The following is a 21,760-nucleotide window of genomic DNA, read 5'->3' on the forward strand; positions in this document are numbered from 1 at the left end:
GTACAAATGAGTTAGTCCGCTGTGTTTTTCCCGTCATGTGTTTCAGTTCCTGAGGATCTGTCCCTGGAGGAGAGGGATGAGCTGTCAAACATCCGACGGAGGAAGAGAGAGCTGCTCGATGATATTGAGGTGTGTGTTTGCGCTTTTGATTCATACAATGAGCTCAGTGTATTAGATATATTGAGAATAATGTCAGTAGATGGGATTATTAGTTAGCAGAGCATTTATCTTATGACATGCCAAAATTTTAACCAAAAATGTTTGTTACTGTGAATAATAAAGACAAAGCAATAATCTTATCTAAAAAACATGAGGCATTTTTCTTTTTATTATAATATCACTGCTTTTAAATGCTCATTTTCTTGACTACATCTTTTATGGATGTTTGGGTCCTAAATTTGCAGATATATATTTGGATATATTCTTCTTTTTGATATTTAAACACTCATTTTCCGACACAAGCATATCTAGTTTATTAGGGTCGAATACTTCTATTTAACTTCTCTGGTACACAAGATTAGTTTCAAATATGCATCCTGCAGATATGATCTGCAAATTTCAGATAGTGAATTTTCTGAAAGACAACAATGAGGGTTTCCTGCAAATGGCTCTTCCAAGAAGGTTGTGTTTGTACAAGTGTTGCAGCACAGTAAAACACCCCTCCAGAGTCTGCTACAGTCACACAGAGGTTTTAACTGGCCTTTACTCACATTTCTATAGGTGTTCTCTGGGTTTCCAAGGTTTCAAGTGAACATCCAGATTGAACAGCCAAATCCTATTTTTTAACAAACAAATGAAAATGTTTTTCCACCTCCTTACAGCCTCCTCCTGCACTGTAGGCAGCACTTATTGAGTGAAGCAACAGCTTAGATGAGCAGATTGCTGGGACAAGTTGAGACAAGAGCAATGCTTAATCTTTCTTTTCCCCACTTTTACTGTTTTAGTAACAGAAATTGTGACCACAATTGCTTAAATCTTTGTAAATGTGAAATTAGATGTAAAAGAAATATATATTTTTGTTTTTAATTTTTCACATATAGTTGCATTCAGTTTTTTGGGAGGGGTGGGGTGGGGGTTTGACCTTTAAACTCCATGGCATATCTACTGCAGCGCTGCTGGCCTATTTGCATGCTGTAGGTAATGCAAATAGACCAGCCGTGCATCTTTGCACATCCAGTTTGCACATAAAGAAGTATTGAATTTTCCTCGTTCCCGTGTCTCTTTGCTTTGACCTGTTTTAACATTAAAGAAAGAAACAACTGGAGGCTGTTTTGTTCTGTTTCTCTCAGAGGTTGAAGTTTGAAATAGCAGAAGTCATGACAGAGATCGAGCAACTCACATGTGTCGGGGAAAGGTAAGCTAATTTGTTCATGTTTGTTCTGTTTCAGGATATGATGCTAACCTGGATTATGTATTTTGAGTATCTCCTAAATGATTCAGTGTGAATATTTTTCTTATTTTTTCAGTGTCTCATTTACATAGAAACACTATAATTCCAAGGCTAATTAATAATAAAGTTATAAAATGTTAAAAAAAAACTATCAGCTGAATTTTTATCTGTATATTCCCACATTTTATTAATGGTTTTATCAGTTCAGTTATATTTTTTTGGATATACTGAACATTTATTGTTTCACATCCATGCATTTTTAGACTTGTGTTGCTCTTTTTTACCCCTTACCTAATTTCTACAAGAGGCTTTCACTGTCACCAGTTGCCATTTTAAATTAGAATTTGTTCTTAATGCAGTTAAATAAATATGAGATGAAAAATAGATAAAACGATTGAGCATATGGGACTGTTTAATTGTTAAATTTCTTTATGATGATGCTTTTAATGATGTTGTCTTTGCTCATGTTTGTCAGACTTGTTTCAAGTATAAACATTCTTTTTTATCAGTTTGACATCAGAAAGTCTTTTTTTTATGTTTGTTCTCCAGTAAAACATCCCAGAGAAACAAACAAATTGCTATGGGCAGGAAAAAATTCAACATGGATCCCAAAAAGGTACAGCTTTTTTGTTTAGATTCTTTTCTCTTTTTTTTTTTAACTTTTTAAAAACCTGATGCTTCCATCACGATCTCCAGGGTCTCAGCTGACTTAAACTAAATGATTTTCAGTGTTGGAGTGGAGAGCAACCCACTCTCAGCTGTGAAATCCTGTCATTTTCTATCAGCCACCCGTGACTGCAGTGAAGAGCTATCCTGTTTTCTCCGCTTCCTCTCCAGGGAATTCAGTTCCTGCTGGAGAACGACCTTCTCCAGCACACTCCCGAAGACATCGCCCAGTTCCTCTACAAAGGCGAGGGGCTCAACAAGACGGTCATCGGAGACTACTTAGGCGAACGGTGAGACAGAGCATATGTCAGGCGGGGGGAGAAAGTCCTCCTTTCATGAGATTTACTCCCCCTCTGTGATTAAAAAAGGAAATTATGGCCTGGATTTGCTGATTAAAAAAGGGAGAACATAACTGAGCTTTCGTCAGCATGAATCTTTCGGACAGTGTGGGTGTCTTGTCATAGTAAGTCTGCCCTTGTGGACTTATAGTTGGTAATAAAACGATCATCCAGCTCCTTCGATGTCCAGCCAGACTGCTGGGTAATAAAGAAAGAGGAAAGAGCTGAGCTGGATGAAGATATTTAAACACAGTATTTGAAATAGATAAAAAAAACTTGTTTTTGTGTCAAAATAATGTACAAAATTACCACCAATTGAGTCATGAAATTTTCATCTCTTCATAACCTAAAACACACCTGCAGCATATCTGTAATAGGATTATGTTTGGAGCTTCTTTTCATCAAAGAAAATATTAATTTTATCAGCAAAAACTGAGAACAAGTTTTCACTCTGTGATTGATGGATGATCTTCGAGTTAAACATCAGCGAGCGATCAGTGTGTAAATGTCACAGAGAAAATTACAATCTTAAGCATTTTTTAATTAAGTTTTTGAGATTATTGACGTGTTTATGTGTTTTTTAAATGGATCCTGCCATGTCAGCTCAACCTGGGATCATTTTATTTAGGGTCGTATCAACTGGAGAAGTTTCATGGTGATATTCGGTGGTTAAAGTTTACTACTCTTTTAACCTCAGTAATATTTTATATTTTATAGTGCAACAACTTTTATACATTAACATAAGTTCATTCTCATGTGAAATGTGAATATTAGACTGTATTTATATGTAATCTAGCCATGATGAGCAGGTTATTTCTGGTTTATTTTTCATAAAGCTGAGATTTTATCAATATATTTATATTCTATGTAAATACAAGCCATTTGTGGGAACTTTTTTAAGCAGTGCAAGTAAAATTGGACACATACCCCAAAGGTTTATCATGAAAGAGGACCCATATAAGTTGGATTACTCTAAAAGACTGAACTGTGAGCAAAACAATTGTTTTTTTTACTGTGTGTTTGACGGCTGTTTGGATGCCTTTACAAAAATTTTAATGAAATTTGCTAGATTAACCAAAGCCTCTGATCACTCCCCATACTCAAATTGGCAGGTTTTTAGTATCTATAAATAGACTTTTTGCCTAATAATTTTTGCAAAAAATATAAAATCTGATTCCAACTATGTGAAAACAGTTGCCACTTAAATATTTCCTCTGTGGCCCTAATATTTGGGGTCACATCAACTTAGCACAAAAAAGTAACGTGTTTGGTCATACTCCCCTCGCTTTGATATTACCAATTGGTGTTAAATTATACATTGTTGGAAAGCCTGATTAGTCACCTTTACAATAAGGTATAACTTGTAAGGAACATGATTCTGTGGAATGAGCAACACAGGTAAATGTGTGAGTATGTGCCAAAATCTCCTGCAATATCCTCTTGTTGGTATTCATTCTTGTTTCCAGTTGCCTGGTGGATTGGATGATTGCCCTCTCCCACAGAAATAAGTAATAATTTTTATACTTTATTAGTTTTACACTGTCAGGGACCTCATTAGCTTGTAAACACTGCATATGCAGCGACAGCTTAGCTAATCCTCGTCATGCTGGTCACCAGCCTGGTCACATTTTGCTGTGGGATCCCGTTACTCAACCAGGAGTTGTAGAAAGTCCACCTTCATGGTTGTGTTGGTCACTCTAGCGCGTACAGCATGCCCAGGCTAAGCCCAGAAACATTCACATGGATTTAGGTCTGGGCTCACAGCAGATTATCACATCCTCTCCACTCCCAAATTCTGGAGGTGCTCTGTGATGATCCTGGCTCTGTGGGGGAGAGCGTTGTCATCCCGGAGGATGAAGTCAGGTCCCAGATTCTAGAGATTTGGGATCGTCTTGGCTCCAGAATCTCATTCTGATAAGTCCGTCTATCAATTAGGTGCCATACGTGTGTGACTGTTAACACACCTGGCAGCATTTAAGGTCAAAACAAGAATGAACAACAAATGAAGAATATTGCAGGTCACATTTTTGTTTAATCCAAATATTAAGCTGTGTTGCTATTTCCACAGAATAACGGCCCTTAAAAATTATACTTTGTCGTAAAGGTGACTAATCAGGCTTTCCAGCTGTGGACAACAACACCAGTTGGTGTTACAAAATTGGAGAAATGATAAAACAAAAATTTTCTTACTTTTTCTGCTAAGTTTAGATTAACCTTCCAATGAGAAAAAAAGTGTCAAATCAAAAGCTTAAGATGGAAAAAGTTGATAAAGTCTGTTGAATTGACTTGGAAAAGTCCAACATTATATAGAAGAAAAGTTAGACAAGCAGTCATTGACATAATAAGGGTTCATCATCTATACAACCACTCCAAAGTTGCAGAGTGAAACTTATCATAACTGGCATTCAGTAGCAGCATCCCTCTAGCATTAGCAACACATTATAAGCTTTTTTGATAGCACAGTAAGGCAAGAGAGTTTGAGCTGGGTCAGGAGTGAGAGCAGTGGTGATAGAAGCCGCCTAATTTGCATATTAAAACTGGAGCTCTCTGCATAATAAATAAAGCAAAAGTGGGATTATTTTCATGAAATGCATATTATAAGAAAATGATGATTTTTCTGTGACACAATGTGATGCATTTTTTTAAACAAGAGATGCACAGAGAAAAAATAAAAAACAAATTGTCTCTGAAAAATTGGAATTTCTGCAGAAACGTAGAATAATTCAAAAGCTGGCATTTTCATTGTAACACTGGTTTGTTTATATGAGGAATCTACTGACAAAGGAATTTTGCTTATTATGTTTACAGTGTTCAAGTGCCTGAAAACAGAGACTCAAAACACAGGCACTTGCACAAATAAAATATAGAACATCACAAATCAGCTGTCACTTTCAGGTAACAGTGTCAGCTGGTGGCAAATGTATGCGCATTTTTATTTTTTGCCAGCTGCGCTTCAAATACTTTGGGAAACAAAACCAGACATGGTGCTTTGTTATTTAAGGTTTTTTCAATTTAATGTATTTGTTTGAGGAAAGTTAAGTTCTTATGTTGCAAAAGCTAAGTGTAATATTCAATAACATTTGATGGAGTCGCTCTCCATTCGACAGTTGTATTCAAACAATAGCTTATTCAGTGAAACACATGCACACACTGACAGAGGGCTGAAGGCCCAGGAGGAGGAGGAGGAGGAAGAGGAGGAGGAGGAGGGGGTCTCTAGGGACTGCTGGCACTGCCACTAGGCTTAATGCATGGGGAATCATCAAAAGAGTCCACCAACCCACTGGAAATCACACTAAACACAGGCTGCTGGTTTACACTCAGTAATTATCACTAATTAAGCTTACGCAAGAAGCAGGAAGCTATCATTACACGCTGATGAAGATGAAGAGAAGGACTCGAGAGAGGAAGCTGGTGGAGGACAAAAAATAACCAGAAGGAGAATTTTTTAAATATTTTCCATACAAATGAACTTTTTCACATGCAGACATGTCTATTATATTTCTTTCATTTCAGCTTTGCAAACAGCAGGTCAAAGTCAACCTTATTAGTAATACCTGTCTAGAAATACTTTTATGTGTAACCCTCAGAGGACAGGAGTTATTATATTTGTCTGGCACAACAGTATAGGACGCAATATGGCGAGAAACACAGAGTAGGGTTATAAATACAAATAAAGATGAAATAAACATCCTTCCTAACTCTCCCTAAAACCAAATCACAGAATGTTATTGCAATGTGAGTGTGTATCGTATCATAGTATCTTGCCACCTAAAACACAAAACCCCAAATTCCTGGTTTGATTTGAACAACACACACTGAGAAGAGTTGATCCAGGTTCAGGATCATGGAGTCATTGTACGGTAAATATGATCAAAGAAGCTGTGACCACAGTCTGAGAGCAGTGTTTGACAAAAAGAAGCCTGTGTGTGTGTTTGGCCTCTTTGCTGTTTTTCCATCCGTCAACCCCCCACCCCCCCCCACCCCGCCTGCCCTCAGTGTTGGCCAGCTGTTTAAACTGTTTCCAGACCTGCAGAGCATCTGATACGAATAAATGCAAAAATATGAGAAGAATGCAGAAGAAAAATGCTTTCCTGGATTGAATATGACTTCCCCCACCCTGTCTTCAGAAGAGTTATGATATCTCCTGGATGGATCTTTTTACTCTATGAAAACTTTTAGCTTCATGATGAGTGATACTGAAAATTTGGGTTTTTGTTTTGTTTTCTCCACTAGGGATGACTTCAACATCAAAGTGCTTCAGGCTTTCGTGGAGCTGCATGAATTTGCGGATCTGAACCTTGTTCAAGCACTACGGTCAGAAGATTGTTTAATTAATATTGAACCAAAAATCAATATGTTTACCAAAGCTACATCGTGCTTACCCTGAGTCCTCTGTGTTGTAGGCAGTTCCTGTGGAGTTTCCGTTTACCAGGCGAAGCTCAGAAGATTGACCGTATGATGGAGGCATTTGCGTCACGCTACTGCCAGTGCAACCCCGGGGTCTTCCAGTCCACAGGTTAGATGCTCAGCAGGTTCATGTTAATTTTTCCCCTCAGACAGGCCTTCACAGATGAAGTCTAGTATATCTGTGTTACCATCTTTTTCGCCAAAAAGCCAACCGAAGTCAAAGCAGTGGAATGTAATGGATGCTTTATGTTTCTGCTTTTAGCAAGGATGGGTATTTTTTTTTATAGAAAAACTGTAGCTAACTTGTTAGGAAGTTTCATTTAGGTGTGAATCTTGATGACTTTAAAGTAACAAAACAGCATGCTGAAGTTGACAGAGACACTCTGACAGTTGACAGTTGTCCCTCTGGTGTTCAAAACATGTTGATTTGACCTGATTTTAAGCTATTTGTTGTTTAACAGTGTTAGGTTTTTTTTTTTAAGTATTTGTTTAATTTCACAACCAGTGTTTTCATCATTTCGGTAAAGTTTGCATTTCTGTTACCACCATTTGGAGGCAGAAGAATGATAGTAATTTGAGTTTTTTTTTTTTTTTTTACGTATTCTGTCCAGCATTGGAGCAAACAGAATGATGGTCTGGCTGCTGTGTTGTGCTGGACAAATTTGCTTTATGGGTATAAGGCTCCTCTTGATAATCTCATTTTTTATTTCTATATTTATTTAAATATATTGTTATATCCCATATATACCTCAGTCTTTTATCCACTATCTTTTTCTTTTCCTTTACTTAGGCCCTGTTTACATGACAACGCTAAGTTATTTGGTCTTTTAAAGCAAAACCTACTTCTTGTGTTACATTTATGCTGTAAGGGAAGTTACATAGATAATATGCCAGATAATCAATACATCTTTATACATGCGGAAGGTTACCAACATTTGCCTCAGGATAAGACCTTGGAGAACAAGTGTTGCGCCCTCCGATCTGATTTGGCTGTGGTGCATATATGGGGTGTCACTGCAAAGTTTCACAAACCACTACAGGTCTGGCATGCACACAACATCATTTACAGTCCTGTTTGCATTTTCTGTCTGCACAGAGATAGTTTTCCTTCCGCTGCTATTTTTTTTTTTTTACATGCAAAGGGATAAGTTTTGGGTTTTGTGTGGAAACGTGGTGAGTCTTTTTTGCTCCATGCTCTTCCCACACTCTCAGTCACCACAGTTGCAGCTGGCTAACTCTATAGTCAAATTGACCTAATCTTTCTGTTTAACTATTGGAAACTGAAGCACACCTACCCCCATTTGTGGCACAACTGTGCTCACAGTGCCGTCTATTCACATAAGAGTAAAGTGTGCAATCCAATATGTTGGGTAAAGCCATCACTGACAAGCAGCCTGCTCTAATGTGCCAACAGAAATACTGCCTGAGGGACTCTAATAGGATGTGTGCATGATGGCCTCTTTTTTTTTAAATACATTTCAGTCATTAAGCCATAAGAGTTACTGTAACTACACTTCAATGTGGATTAACCAGATTAAAATGCAGATTCCAGTTGGCTGCAGCTTCTGAGTAAACAACCACCAACAAACAAGGATCATCCATGATTCAGTAAGAGTCAACCTGGCTGAGTGATACTTGGTCTTGGTATAAACAAAATCTACAGCTACATCTGTCAGTGAATAATTAAAGAGGTTTTTGACCTTTTTGTGTACAGTGCTGTCACAGGTGTATGCTGTCCCATGGAGATAGCATACTCTAAACCCTGGTGATCTTCAGGTTAATAGATCACCTGGTGATGCACAACTGAGCAAATACTAATGCTTAGAAGTAAAAGTTAAAGTAATCAAAGCTTGGTATAGAAATTGTAGTGATAATTAGGATAAAAGCTTATAAATGTTAATTTTTTTAACCGGTCAGTTTGCATTTTTAAGAATTACGAGTGTGCCTTTCTTTAGTGGCACCATGTGCACATAGGCAGCCATGCATATTCATTTATGTGTATGTGTGAGACAGTCAGTTGGGGGTGCAGGACAGAACATCAGCATGGAGGCTTGTCTGTGACAGTAATCACAAACTGAGCCCTTAAAAACACAACACAATCTCAAAGCTTTAATTACTATGAGCATGCATGAGAAACCTACTGCCTCGTCCTGCTTATCAGTCTTTCTGTTTTTGACTACACTGACATTCCTCTTGCTCTCGCGCCACTTTCCCCACAGTACAGCACTGTGTTCAGAGCTCCTCTTTTTTTTTTACAATGGGGTAGACAGACAATAGGCGGCACAGGACCGTGTGTCAGGGAAAGCAGACAGACAGAGGGGGATGAATGATTCATTTACAGTCAGCCACTGGCCCGTGTGAGTCTGAGCGTCAACCCACAGCAGAGAGCCTGTCAACCCATCTTACCAACACACATGCATGTCTGGTTTTTCATTGCATGGAGTATCCATTGGCACAAAGCATTACCTACCCCCTAACCCCTACCATCACCACTTTGTACCTAACCCTGAGATTTTTTTAAATTTGATATATGCAAATGATTTTTCAGCACTGAAATGAATCTAACAAAAATCACCACTCACCCAAGTTACAAAAACTTTTTTCATTGTTAAGACCCCCCTAATTTAGTTCAGTAAGACTTTTAGCATTATTGATATGATGATTTAAAATAAAGGCATTGTCATTGACTTTTAATTAACACATCAATAGGACCTGCAATTGCTACCAAATTTAAACATAAGACATCAGGCTGTGAACTGAAGCTGAAAAGAAGCTACAATCCAATCTGAATAATTATGTGTCTGGTATATTATGTATTCATCCAGACAGAGACTCTGTGTGAACGTGTTATCAATGCCTGAATGCTCTGAACCCCTTCTGTTGCAGATACCTGCTATGTGCTGTCATTCGCTATCATCATGCTCAACACCAGTCTGCACAACCCTAACGTTAGAGACAAGCCCCCCGTGGAGCGCTTTATCTCCATGAACAGGGGCATCAATGAAGGAGGGGATCTGCCAGAGGAGCTTCTCAGGGTGAGGATTTGTCTGTGCGTGTGATTGATAATCTGTGATACTTCTGCCACACATACTCCACACAAATGAGGCATGTCCTCCTATGTTTCCCAGTAAGATTAATAGTTTTCCTCCCCTGTTGGCAGAACCTTTATGACAGTATCAAAAACGAGCCCTTCAAAATTCCAGAGGACGATGGGAATGATCTGACCCACACATTCTTCAACCCTGACAGAGAAGGCTGGCTCTTAAAGCTCGGTATGTACATCCAGAGCCTCAAATGTAACTAAGATTATGTTAATTAATGTCGGCAGAGCCTCTGTATCACTTTTAGGAAAGGTTCTTTTAATTTTCTAGGTTAACTATTCTGCATGTCTGTTTTCATTTTGGGTTTTCTGGTGGCCATGTTGGAGGTTGATGAGTTCTGGGCAACAATGACTGTGATGATACTGCACAGCATACGGTGTATGACAGATGTAAAGAGCTGATGGTCTGTTAATTTCACTTATGAAACTTTAAAATGCTTTTTTTTAGAGTATTAAAGGTCTGGTTACAACAACATTTAAAACAGAGCTTCCAGCAGCTGTTCTGACTTTGAAGTGCTTCATAAATCATTGTGTAATGTTTTTCAGGTTTAGTTCAGATTGTAAGCATATCTTCACCCATCATATCCAAGAATGTCAATGCAAAGTTGGGTTTTTAGTTATTCATTTGACCTGTTCTTACATCTGTCAGAGTTCAGGGTGCAAATTCTTTAGTTTTCTTTGAACAATCTATTAAGTTCAACAAAACTTCATGTTTTTTTTTTGGTAATTAACTTTATTTTAAATAGCAGTCTACATATTTTTTAAAAGCACTGATGTCACGACTCCTCAATAATATGTTTGACTGTTTTATTTCCATTCCACAACCATCACCAATGCATGAAGTGGAGTACTTGGACTTTTTCAGCCAATGATCATAACGGTGCAAAACTTACATTCAAGTTAAGCTGCCACAGCTTTTCTTTGGAAATATAAACAGACCAGACAGAGGTGGCTCAGCAGTGCATCACTTTTTGCTTACACACATTAAACCAGAGTTGCAGAATCAGCTCAATAATAACAGTGTCATGATTTAAAGTCATCTTCATTCAGTCATTTCACCTCTATACTTGCGCTCATAATTTAGCTCTCTATTGGATGGTTTAGGTTTTTTTTAGCAGTGTGATGTAACATGTCTGCTTTATTAAATCTCCAGCTTTGTGTGAGCAACCACCTCTGGTGTTACTCAGTCCCAGAGAACGACACCTGGTATAGTTTTCTTTAGGTGGCACGTTTTTTCAATATATTTCTATTAATGTGCACCTAATAACGACACCAGAAGATTTTTTCTTCAATGTGGTTAGCTGCAAATGACCCTCAAGTTTTAAGTTGTCAATTTTAGAGCAGAGTTTTCTATTAGATAGTTACTTTATAGTCTCTGGCGTTGTACAGCCTCACTTTCAAAAACATTTGAGGTGCTGTATAAAATTTAAAAAAAAAAACAAAGCAATGAGATTATCAGATTGTGAAATCTTGACAAATGCTACTTTTTTTATACTTATTTTTTACATACTTTATTTTTTATGTTACTTTATTTCAATTTATTTATATTTTTATTATTTATGTTGATTTTAAATTTTTTTATGCTGCTGAGTCCCCAAATGTTTTTCAGGATCAATAAAGCATTTATCTATATTTATTTGTTATTTTGCATTGTTTTTAATTTACATTTTAAACAGCTCTTTCTAAATTGGGGATTTAAAACTGCTCAGCGGCATCATAGTTCACAGCAGGCCTGTGGGTGGTGGTCTCTAGGTTGTTCCTGACCACTCAGACTTGTTTCCTCTCAGATGAGGGTTACAGTTGCCAGCTGTAGTCAATAATTGTCATTAACAGGAAGGTAACAGTGAGTTTAGATAACTTGATAAGCTAAAGGACATTGTAGAACATTCAAAAGCATTGTGACAAGTCCTTTTTATCATAACCTAAGACGTATGCTGCACTGCAAAGAACAGTTAAAAATAATTGAAGCCCACAATATTGTCACAGTTTTTATGTCCATGAGGAGTTAATGGGAATTTGAATATCACCATTAACTCATCATACCTGCACCACCACCTGATGCAGAAAATGTGGACCAGGTGTTTAAGCTAGTCTTTTCTTTTTATATTATCTGTAGCATGTTAGCAATGTCACAGTAAGCATATTAGCATGACAATATCAGCGGTTTATCTGCTGTAATTAAAAATGGCTGTAGACTGCTTGTCTTCAGCTTGCACACTCTGGTGCAAACTGGTGTTAGTTATAGTGTTAGTTATTGTTTTTATTAAACAGTACATAGGTCAGGATTTTGGGACCAGGCTCATTTTTGCCCAGAAAACTCAATCTCCATTGTGGTTGTTAGAAGATTTGTCATTTTTAACAACTGCAGTATGTTCCTGTACTTCCATCATCTTGTGATCTCTCTTCTTTGTCTTGTGCCTTCTCATTCTAAGCTAGTAGCTAGCTAGCACTTTTAGCTTCTCTATCCACCCTCTATCATGGTGATCTGTCTTTTTCCAAATCCTTCAGTGTTTTGTTGGTTTTGTTTCTCACTCCTTTTCTCTCACCTTTTGTTATGTTCTTTCATTCTTCTCTGTGATGGCTGTTCCCCCTTAAATCTTTGTATTAGGAGGTAGGTAACATTTAGCTCCATCCTCCCAGTTCATCACAGAGTGCTCTCGTACTGGCATTGGCTGCCATTATCTCTTAAGCGCACTGGGCCCCCGAACATGCTAGCTACCTTATATATTTGGCTTGTTGTATCAGCTGTAAGAGGACAGATATGTTCATTAGCACAGTGAGGTGATGGGTTATCTCTTTAAAGAGGCAAGGCAAGTTTGAGGTCATTGATCTGCATGGGGATTGGCTGCATTTCTCTTGTGGCTTTCTAAGAGGTTGGATGACGCACAGGGCTTGTCTCAGCTGGTGCACACAGAGAGCGCTAATTCAAGATTAAGACATGTCCTAGCGTAAAAGATAATTGTCTTAAACTAATACTTTTCACTAACGGTACTACAGCCTGGAAAATAGATGTCAGAGCCATAAAGAAATTAGCAATTAGTATTGTTTTTTAAATAATATTATTATTTTTTTAACAATTTTTTTTTATCTTTGTTTCCAGACTTTGCGCTAAGCTAACACAATGTCAGATGACGTGCTGCTTTCCATGTGCTCCAAAAGTTGAAATCCAAGTTGACCACACTCCCATAGATAGGTTTCTTACTTATAAACGTCAAAAATATATATTTTTTTCTCAACAAGATATACTTTACAACCCTCAACATGTAAAAGAGTTACACCTACAGCAAATACTACACAAAATCCAAGTAGCAGCTAGCTTACTCTGAGTTAGCTGGCCACACAGATTAGCCTGTTAATATACAGTGTTTGTTATCAAATATGCTGAGAAATCACATCACTATTATTGAAAATAAATGATTAGATAAGCTAATAAACATGTATGAATCCTTAAATATATATAGTGTTTTTGGCTATGTTGCTATAAGAAATAGATAACATAGGCATGAAATAGGTGTTGCAGAAACTTTAAGGCTTTTTTGTCTCATTAGACGTCAGACTGCACTTTTATTGGCTGCCAGGCCTTTTCTCTTAGTAAATGAGCTCTTGGTAGTCGCCTCTAAAGATTAAACAATTTCAGTTTATTTTTGTTGCTAATTGTTTTAGGTAAATGCCTTGTCATCTCTGCTAAACAAACCAGGGTCAGGCACCATTTTCTGTCCACTAGATGCGCACAGACAGAAACCCATTAATTGGATGTTTTAAACCCAGTAGGATTTTCTAATTGTTGGTTTCACTAAACAGGCAAGCTATTACTAGTAATACAAGCTGACAATGTCACATTACGCTGTTTTGCACACAGACACCATGGTGATGTACTCACTGATAGAGATTGGACAGAACACTGTCTATGTATTTCATAAAAAGACTGTAGGAAGCCAGATATCTTCAATCAAAACTGCTAGAGATTTTGGTGTTGCTCTTTAAATAACATTAGCTTGCATTGCTATAGAATAAGTAAAACCTTTTTCGCTTGTAAATTGCCTGAGACAAACATTATGAGTAAACTGAACAGGTCACCTCATGGTCTGTACCAGTAGAGACTACCCTGCTGGTCATTCAGCTCCTTTCTAGCTAAAACGCACAGCCATGCTCGAGCTTCAGTGAATGGCCTGCTTGAGTTTGAGCTGTGAGAATACACACCTACTGCTGTTTGGCTGGTCATGCAGAGAAATAAAGAAGACCCTTACTCCTCTTCATCCATCTTCCTGTGTTCCCACCCTGCCACTTCTCACTGCCGCTCTCACCAGCTTCACTTTCACATTAGCAAATTCTCCATTGGGCGCAGCCCCACATGGGTCTAATGAGAGATGATTTCTTATTATTTTAGTTTTAAATGTTGTTTTATAGTATTCAGTAAGGATTGCTTCTGCACTGCTTTGCTGCTGTGAAATCCATGTCTGCGCTCTCAATGACTGAGCCTGCTGCTGTGCCTGAACCCATCATCATAAAACTTGGACAGCATGTCAAAAAATGTGGTTATGTAGAGTATATTTCAGAGGCTGACGAGGTCATAAAGACATAGCCACCTCTGTCAGTCACATCTTGTCCTCACGCACTGGAACACAGTCAATGCTGGAAAATAAAGTACATTTACCGAAGTACTCCTTTGAGATACTTTACTTTTATATTTCTATTTTCTGCTGATGTGTTCCTCCTCTCCACTACATTTCACATGGGAATATATTCAAGTTATTTTTTAAAATGTTTTAGATTCAGACATCTTAGAAAAAAAGTGTGCAGTCTGGTCATTATTTATTCTTTCCCCTACCTTTAATCATCCAACAGGCTGTCAGATTTCCCAGGGGTCCATTTTTTTATAAATGGTCTGCATCACACCATCTATCAGAAGTACAAAACTAATCAGTTTGACTTAAGTAAAAGTTCCAAAAAAGGTTCTTCTTAGACAACAGTAAAGAGACGTGATGTCATGTTATAAATCTTTAAAATGCAGTAAATAAAAAAAGGTAATATAAAACTATACATTTGCTTGCAGCCTAAAAAAAAACAAAAAAAAACAAAACACATACATTGCCAGGTATTGTACATTATCGAGGGTATCTAGCATGTGAAGCCTTTAACTTAATTAATCATTTGAGTCAATGTAACTTGAGGGATTTTCTAAATGTAGTTTCCTTTTGCTATAACACAAAAAATTGATTGCTATTTTTTTACTCCTGCTTTTTTTCTGAAATATCAATAAAATAAACCTCAGTGATACATGCAAACCTGGGAGGCTCTGCAGTAGATAAACATTACAAATGCCATATTTTGTCGATGACAAACATGTGGCTGAGGGGAGATTAGCAGTTCCCTGCTCAGACTTTTCTGTCAACTACAGAAAGGTAAAACGTACATATTGTAGCTGTAAATCATCTTTCCACTTTATTGAATAAAATGCAGCTGTATCTGTTATAATTAAGTCAAATGAAGATTTTTGGTTAATAATTAAATTCTGGATACCACTTTAGTTTTGAGTATAGAACAAGAATCTAGGTCATGTGGACATTGCATATAGATGACATCAGTAACGGCTACTTTTTTACATTCCACACAGTCAGCAAACATGTTAATATGGTGCACATGTTGCACATTGTACATTGATCACATAGGTTAATTACAGATTGCACACTTATGGTGTAATTAACAGAAAATCCAATAATCCCAATAATCTAGTTTTATCTGACGATGCAGGCAGATGGACCGCTCGCGCCTCTTTAAATGGTTTCTTCCTGATACCACGCCTACATTCAGAGGTTTAATTGCATTGTAAACAAACAGATACGTAAGTTTCTTTGGAACAATCAAGAGTCATTTCAATCTGAGCTCCTATAGCCGGTAGCCATCACTAGTCAGACCACCAGTGCTCCCTGCTACTTCAGTTCTCACACGTATGTGCTCTGTACGTGTCTGAGATTTCTCCTTGAAGGTAACACAGGGTTCAACTGTCTTCACACACACACATACACACAAACCCTTCTCCCTTGTACTCGCCTGCGGGCATCAATCTCTGGGGGGGTGGGGGGATGCAGGCACATCCAGCCTTATAACGCAGGGAGACAATGATCTGAACCAGATGTGGCACGTGGAACTGGGGTCTTCTGTAGGTTAGCTTCTACATGCACAAACACTGTCAACCCTTCAGTTTCAGCTCAAATGTTGGTGCATTTCTCTTCAACAGGCGGCCGGGTGAAAACGTGGAAGAGAAGATGGTTTATTCTGACTGACAACTGCCTCTATTACTTTGAATACACAACAGTAAGTAATTCAGTTTCAGTGTGCTTCTGTCTAACGTTGAAACTCTAGTTTAAAGGACAGGGTCGGATTGGCTTTTAACAGAAATCAACAAAGCATTATTGCAAATTTATTAACTAGACGATGATTTGCTTCATTTGTGCTGCATCCTCTGGTTGCTTGGCAACCTTATAATGACAGCAACGGTCAAAACTGTCATGATTTTGTATTTATCTTCTCAAACTGTCAAACTCTTCCTGTTTGAAATTACACCTTATATAGTTTTGCATTTTTAAGATGTATTATTTTTTTATTTGTCAATTTTAAAATGATTAATTGTAAACAAAGGTGATAAATTAAACAAAGGGCAATCCATTCAGTCCATGTTTCTCTCGCTCTGTCTCTGTCACACACACACAAACACACTCAAAAGACAGAGCACAGGTCTTTGCCCTGCAGGTTTACTATTTAACAGATGCAGCCCCTTTGACCGAAATGAGCCACACTCCAGCAATTAACATGAGGCATCATGGGAAACATCTGCAAAGTCTACAGCAACACATCTGGCCCTGCTAAGCTGTAAGCCAAGTGCCCCACCCCCAAACCCCATGGATAGGAATCCCTCAGCACACAAATGCCTGCTGTGGTGGCTGTGGGGGGTTAGCAGCACACACTGAGCCAGCTGTGAGCAGCTGGCCCGTGGTATTTCCTAGCCCCCTGCTGTGCCCCCTCATTAGAAGAAAGATGACAAGCAGGCCACAGAGTTGTTCCTCAAGGTCCCCCCTGCCTCCCTACCTCAACACTCACACACACACACACACCCCTCATATCTGGGCTCAGCTGACACGATGTGTTGGAGAGTGAATGGATAGAGAGTGTAGGGTTACCCCTCCCTCGGGTGCTGTCCCTTACATGACCAGGATGAATAAAAACCTTTCAACGTGCTTTAACTTTAAACACACCTTGATACACGGTGGAAATGAAAGCTGCTGCAGGAAGTCATGTCATGTCAAGGATCATCTTTTTGACAAAAATTATTTTGATTTGTAATTTGTGGTTGTTGCAGTTATTATTTTAATTGCCTGTATAAATAATAATAATAAAAAAACACAGTTGAGATGACAGAAATGTGAGCACATCTGTGATGCTGATGATGTGATTAACGTTTCATCTGAGCCCAAACAACAAACAACTTAATTACAATGTTAAAATGCTCACAAAACCAATTTTTTGTTAATTTTTTCATTTGACATTCACTAATCATCACTGGACACAACCCAAGCTGAGGATACAGTTGTGTTAAATATTATGACCTTTTTACTTTTAGAAGTGTGTGTTATTGTCACACATTTCATGTAAAATATGGGCTAATGTTAGGTTAGGTAGTGTATGGTGCACCTCTAACCACAAAAATAGAAAAAAATATAATAAATAAATATTCATTATATTAGTAATAAATAAAAGAAGGCAACATAAACATACAAAAAAACACAAAACATAAAAGCTTAATAACAAGCATCTTAATTTTTTTAATCTATTTTTATGTAGAGCAAGAAATTCCAGTAAATTATTTTTTTTTATTTCATGGCTAAATTATCATTAATAAATTGCTTATATATATCATTTCATGATCTGCTTCATATGGGCTTGATGTTTGTTCCTTTTTGTGTTTATACTTTTCTGTCTTGCTGGTGAATGAAGCATCTTATCCCTGCATAACAGAGGTTAGAAACCATTAGACGTATTCACAGATAGCTGCTAGATTGAGGCCAGATGTTGGTATTTCCTGGATGCCTGACAGGGAAATATTAAATGCTATCGGGAGATGGAAAAAGCAAAAACAAAGTGTGAAAGAGTAAGAATAAATTACTGTAAATAATAAAATATTTGTCTTTAAATATATACTATAATTAAACTTATGGAGAAACAAATATGTACAAAATGAATTATTTTATTTCTTTTGCTCCCACATTTGCTGATATACATATTTATTCTGTCATTTATTCCTTTTTAACAGATGTTTAATTCATGATGTTTTTGTTCTTCCTCAGTTACAGAACAAAATGACTTTTCTGTCACAGGGTTTCCAAGAAGAATACCATAGCAGGCGGGGAAGTTATTAAGAGACTATGAGTGTTTGAACATCTGGGCTCAATCCTTGCTTTGTTTTTATGCCCCATGTTTGCACACAGAAATTCTCCTTGTCTCTCTCTTAGATGGTAAATGCATGTGCTGAATGAATGATGTGTTGATGCTGAAGGTTGTTTTGTTTCTGTCTTCAGGATAAAGAGCCTCGTGGGATTATTCCTTTAGAAAACCTCAGCATCAGAGAGGTGGATGAACCAAGAAAACCTGTAAGGACCAAATCTAGCAGCTCCCCAGTCATTTTAAATTTCTCTCATTTGTATTATCCAAAAACACAACAGAGAGTTGTTTTATTTTTTTACTCAAAAAAAAAAATTTCTTTTCCACCAGAACTGCTTTGAGCTCTACAACCCCAACCACAAAGGTCAGGTTATCAAGGCCTGCAAGACAGAGGCGGATGGGAGGGTCGTCGAGGGCAACCACGTAGTGTACAGGATATCAGCCCCGACCCCGGAAGAAAAGGAGGAGTGGATCAAATCCATCAAGTAAGAGACGGCGCGTTAGAGTGGATCCATTTACACTTAGAGGGCACTTAGCCAACGCCTGCCTGCTCCCATGAGGGACTTACTCATGTCTGACCTTGACACTCTGAGAAACCAACACACACACACACACAAATCTGTGAGCGTAATCAAGAATTTACCACTCAGGCTGGTGATTAAATGTGACTGTTTCTCACACGGCCATGAAGATAACACTCAGAGGTGATTCCTGCTCTGCTGGATAAGGTCACTTCCCTTTGGCTAGAGCTCAACAAGCAAAGAGAAACACACACACACATACCTCCTCAGGCTCTTGCTGCAAACGTATAAGTGTTTTGGCAGCATTTACACCTACATCCCATTGCTGTCTTGTTATCCATTAGAGAGAGTGGAGGTGCCACTGTAATCTGGGCCTGGTGGGTTATGGATCAGCTGACTGGTTATCATCCACTCAGCTTCAGCTTCACTGGCAAATATGATCAATAGCATAACGGAAAATGATATAACTCAATCTTTCTATGCTCTAATGATGCTATAAACCTCTTAATATTGACAGATGTGTGTCTGTGTAATGAAAGTGGTGGGATTTAGAGAGCATTCCTGAAATCTTGTTGGGGAGAAGAGGAAAGAGGTGCATTTTTCTTGGTTTGGAAGATTTAGTTAGTAGACCTTCTGATGATTAATGTCTTGTGTGCTAAATTATGTGAAGACTATCTTTTGTACTGTTGGGTTAGTAATGATCACAGGACAGAGAGTGTTCTGCTGCAGTTGACCGGACTGGTGAGGTGGCAGACTGTCCTGTGGTCAGCAGATTTCACACACACACTGTCCCACCTGACTCATCTGCAAGGCTGGAGACTGCTGTGGTGCTGTGCATGTGCATAAAGGACGTCTCAGCTCAGCAAATTTTAGCTGCCAGAAACCAGCTAAATGCTCAGCTTTTTTTCTGTCTGACACCAACGGCACATCAGGGTACGGATCTTTCACTCTTCTACAGAGGTCACAGGCTCACATGAAGCTAAATTTACACTCTCTGTAGCTGTAATCTGTAATCACCTACGTTTGCATTTACTCTTGACAGAGCTGCTTTTTGCTCACAGTTTTGGTTTTGCTGTTTCAGTCCAGTCTCACCTTCAAACAGCAAGTAGCTTTCAGAAAAAAACTCTTTGACAAATCTGGTCATAAAAACATTCAAACCCTTCAAACACAAAACATTAAAGCCAGTAGTTAACTAACAAATATATTGCATTGGGGCTAATGGAGATCTTAACAATTTGAAAATTGAATCTTCCTAAAACGGCAAACGAGCAACTTTCATCAGCTTTTTATCAATTTTTTACTACTTAAAGTCAAGTGTGAGATTTAATGACATCTAGTGGTAGAATTGTGAATTGCACCACCTGAATAGTCCGACTTGCCTTTTTTTCTTTAAGAAAAATACACACACATTTAAAATTCCCGTTTAAACTGCTGTCAATTTACAGTTTATTGAGAGCACTTAGACACAGTTGTTAATCTGCTCTTGTCTTCTTCCACAGAGCGAGCATCAGCAGGGATCCTTTCTATGACATGCTGGCCACCAGGAAGAGGAGGATAGCCAATAAGAAATGATGACCATTCACCCTGAGCTACATATTTCAGCAGCACTCCAGTGACCAGGAATCCTTGTGAATGTGTATGTGTTACTGGAGTCACAAAGATCCTCCAGGTGTTGTTTAAGGGCCGAAGGACAAGCAGCAAAACCAAGTGGGTCTCTGTGGATCACCTATATTTCTACCTGAAGAGAGCGCCTCAATTTTTGTCTGACATGAAAAAAGATTACATTTAGTCTGGCAGAAACTTTGAATATTGCTGTGGATCAGGAAAGAAAGAAGAGACAGCCAAGGCTGTAATCAAAGAATCTTTTTGAAAAGACTGCCCTCTGCTGGCCTTGTCAGGAATTGCCTGCTACACTAAGTTCGAATTTTAAAACCTCAATATCCATCGCCATATACTGCAGTACTCCTGTCATCCAGACTTGCCAGCAGGATTCTTATTTTTTACCTTCACCTCCTTCAACAACTGCCAACAGTGATATTTTATAGCAACTTCTGAAAGTCTCAAGCGTATCACTCAGCTGGTCTGGTTGATAACACAGAAGTGACTGCATCTGCATATGTTTCGTTTCTATTCGGTTCAGGTTTGGATCATATACATAGAGTTCTCTAACATGTTTAATCTTTGACTGCAACGGAAAACGGGTTTGAGGACGATACTTGTACACTACAGTGTACTCCCACATCTTAAGTAACCATGATATTTAAAAAGCTGTAGTTAACACTCACCTGAAAAGTATTTTAAGTACTGAGGATTCACCTTTGTGATATTTTTTTGTATTTATTTTGTTTTACAAATAAAGACAGCCCCCAACTTATATTTAGCATGTATATAATGTACATACCGTTTTTTTTTATATATATATTTTGTGTCCATGTAGCATGTAAATGAAGTTGTAGTTTTTACAAGTTTACCTTTTTAGTTCAACATCAACAGCTTGTAATAGTGGAAGAAACACATGCTCATTGTGGAGCACAGATAATACAAGATGCTCTATCAAAAAGGTATAAATGCTTCAAAAAGATGAAACAAATAAGAAACTGGAACTTTCAGAACTCTACGTGTGTGAATGTAGACTGAAATCTTAGCAACCCAGAGCCAGTTTACGTACAGTTTTACATTTAAACTTGATTTTTGTTCGGGAAAACTGCTCCCAAAAACCTGGATGTACAACCTAAATAAAAATAATTGCTTATCATCAAATAGCATTTGTGTTCATGTGAATTCAGAAACAAGTCCTTGACCCATCATCTTTGGTAAATTCAAATGTGGAAACAGTATAAAGAAGAAATGTGTGCATTGAGTCACCGTTCTGGTCCAAGCAGCTAAAACGGTGTGTGCATTT

The 21,760-nt window shown here is 38.0% G+C and overlaps 1 protein-coding gene across 3 annotated transcripts in view; it reads left to right on the forward strand.

Annotated features, from left to right (window-relative positions):
- Positions 1–21,610, forward strand: part of LOC121632294 (cytohesin-3) — a 39,099-nt gene extending 17,489 nt beyond the window's left edge. For all 3 annotated transcript variants that reach the window (XM_041973640.1, XM_041973641.1, XM_041973642.1), the window contains exons 2-13: positions 47–129; positions 1,290–1,354; positions 1,940–2,006; positions 2,228–2,346; positions 6,628–6,708; positions 6,798–6,910; positions 9,688–9,836; positions 9,962–10,073; positions 16,140–16,216; positions 18,475–18,546; positions 18,668–18,822; positions 20,358–21,610. In XM_041973640.1, coding sequence (XP_041829574.1) covers positions 47–129; positions 1,290–1,354; positions 1,940–2,006; positions 2,228–2,346; positions 6,628–6,708; positions 6,798–6,910; positions 9,688–9,836; positions 9,962–10,073; positions 16,140–16,216; positions 18,475–18,546; positions 18,668–18,822; positions 20,358–20,430 — 1,166 coding nt within the window. In that variant the 3' untranslated portion in view covers positions 20,431–21,610. The remainder of the gene's footprint in view (positions 1–46; positions 130–1,289; positions 1,355–1,939; positions 2,007–2,227; positions 2,347–6,627; positions 6,709–6,797; positions 6,911–9,687; positions 9,837–9,961; positions 10,074–16,139; positions 16,217–18,474; positions 18,547–18,667; positions 18,823–20,357) is intronic.
- Positions 21,611–21,760: the final 150 nt, after the last annotated feature.

This window comes from Melanotaenia boesemani, chromosome 21, assembly GCF_017639745.1.
Source record: "Melanotaenia boesemani isolate fMelBoe1 chromosome 21, fMelBoe1.pri, whole genome shotgun sequence".
Lineage (NCBI taxonomy): Eukaryota > Metazoa > Chordata > Actinopteri > Atheriniformes > Melanotaeniidae > Melanotaenia > Melanotaenia boesemani.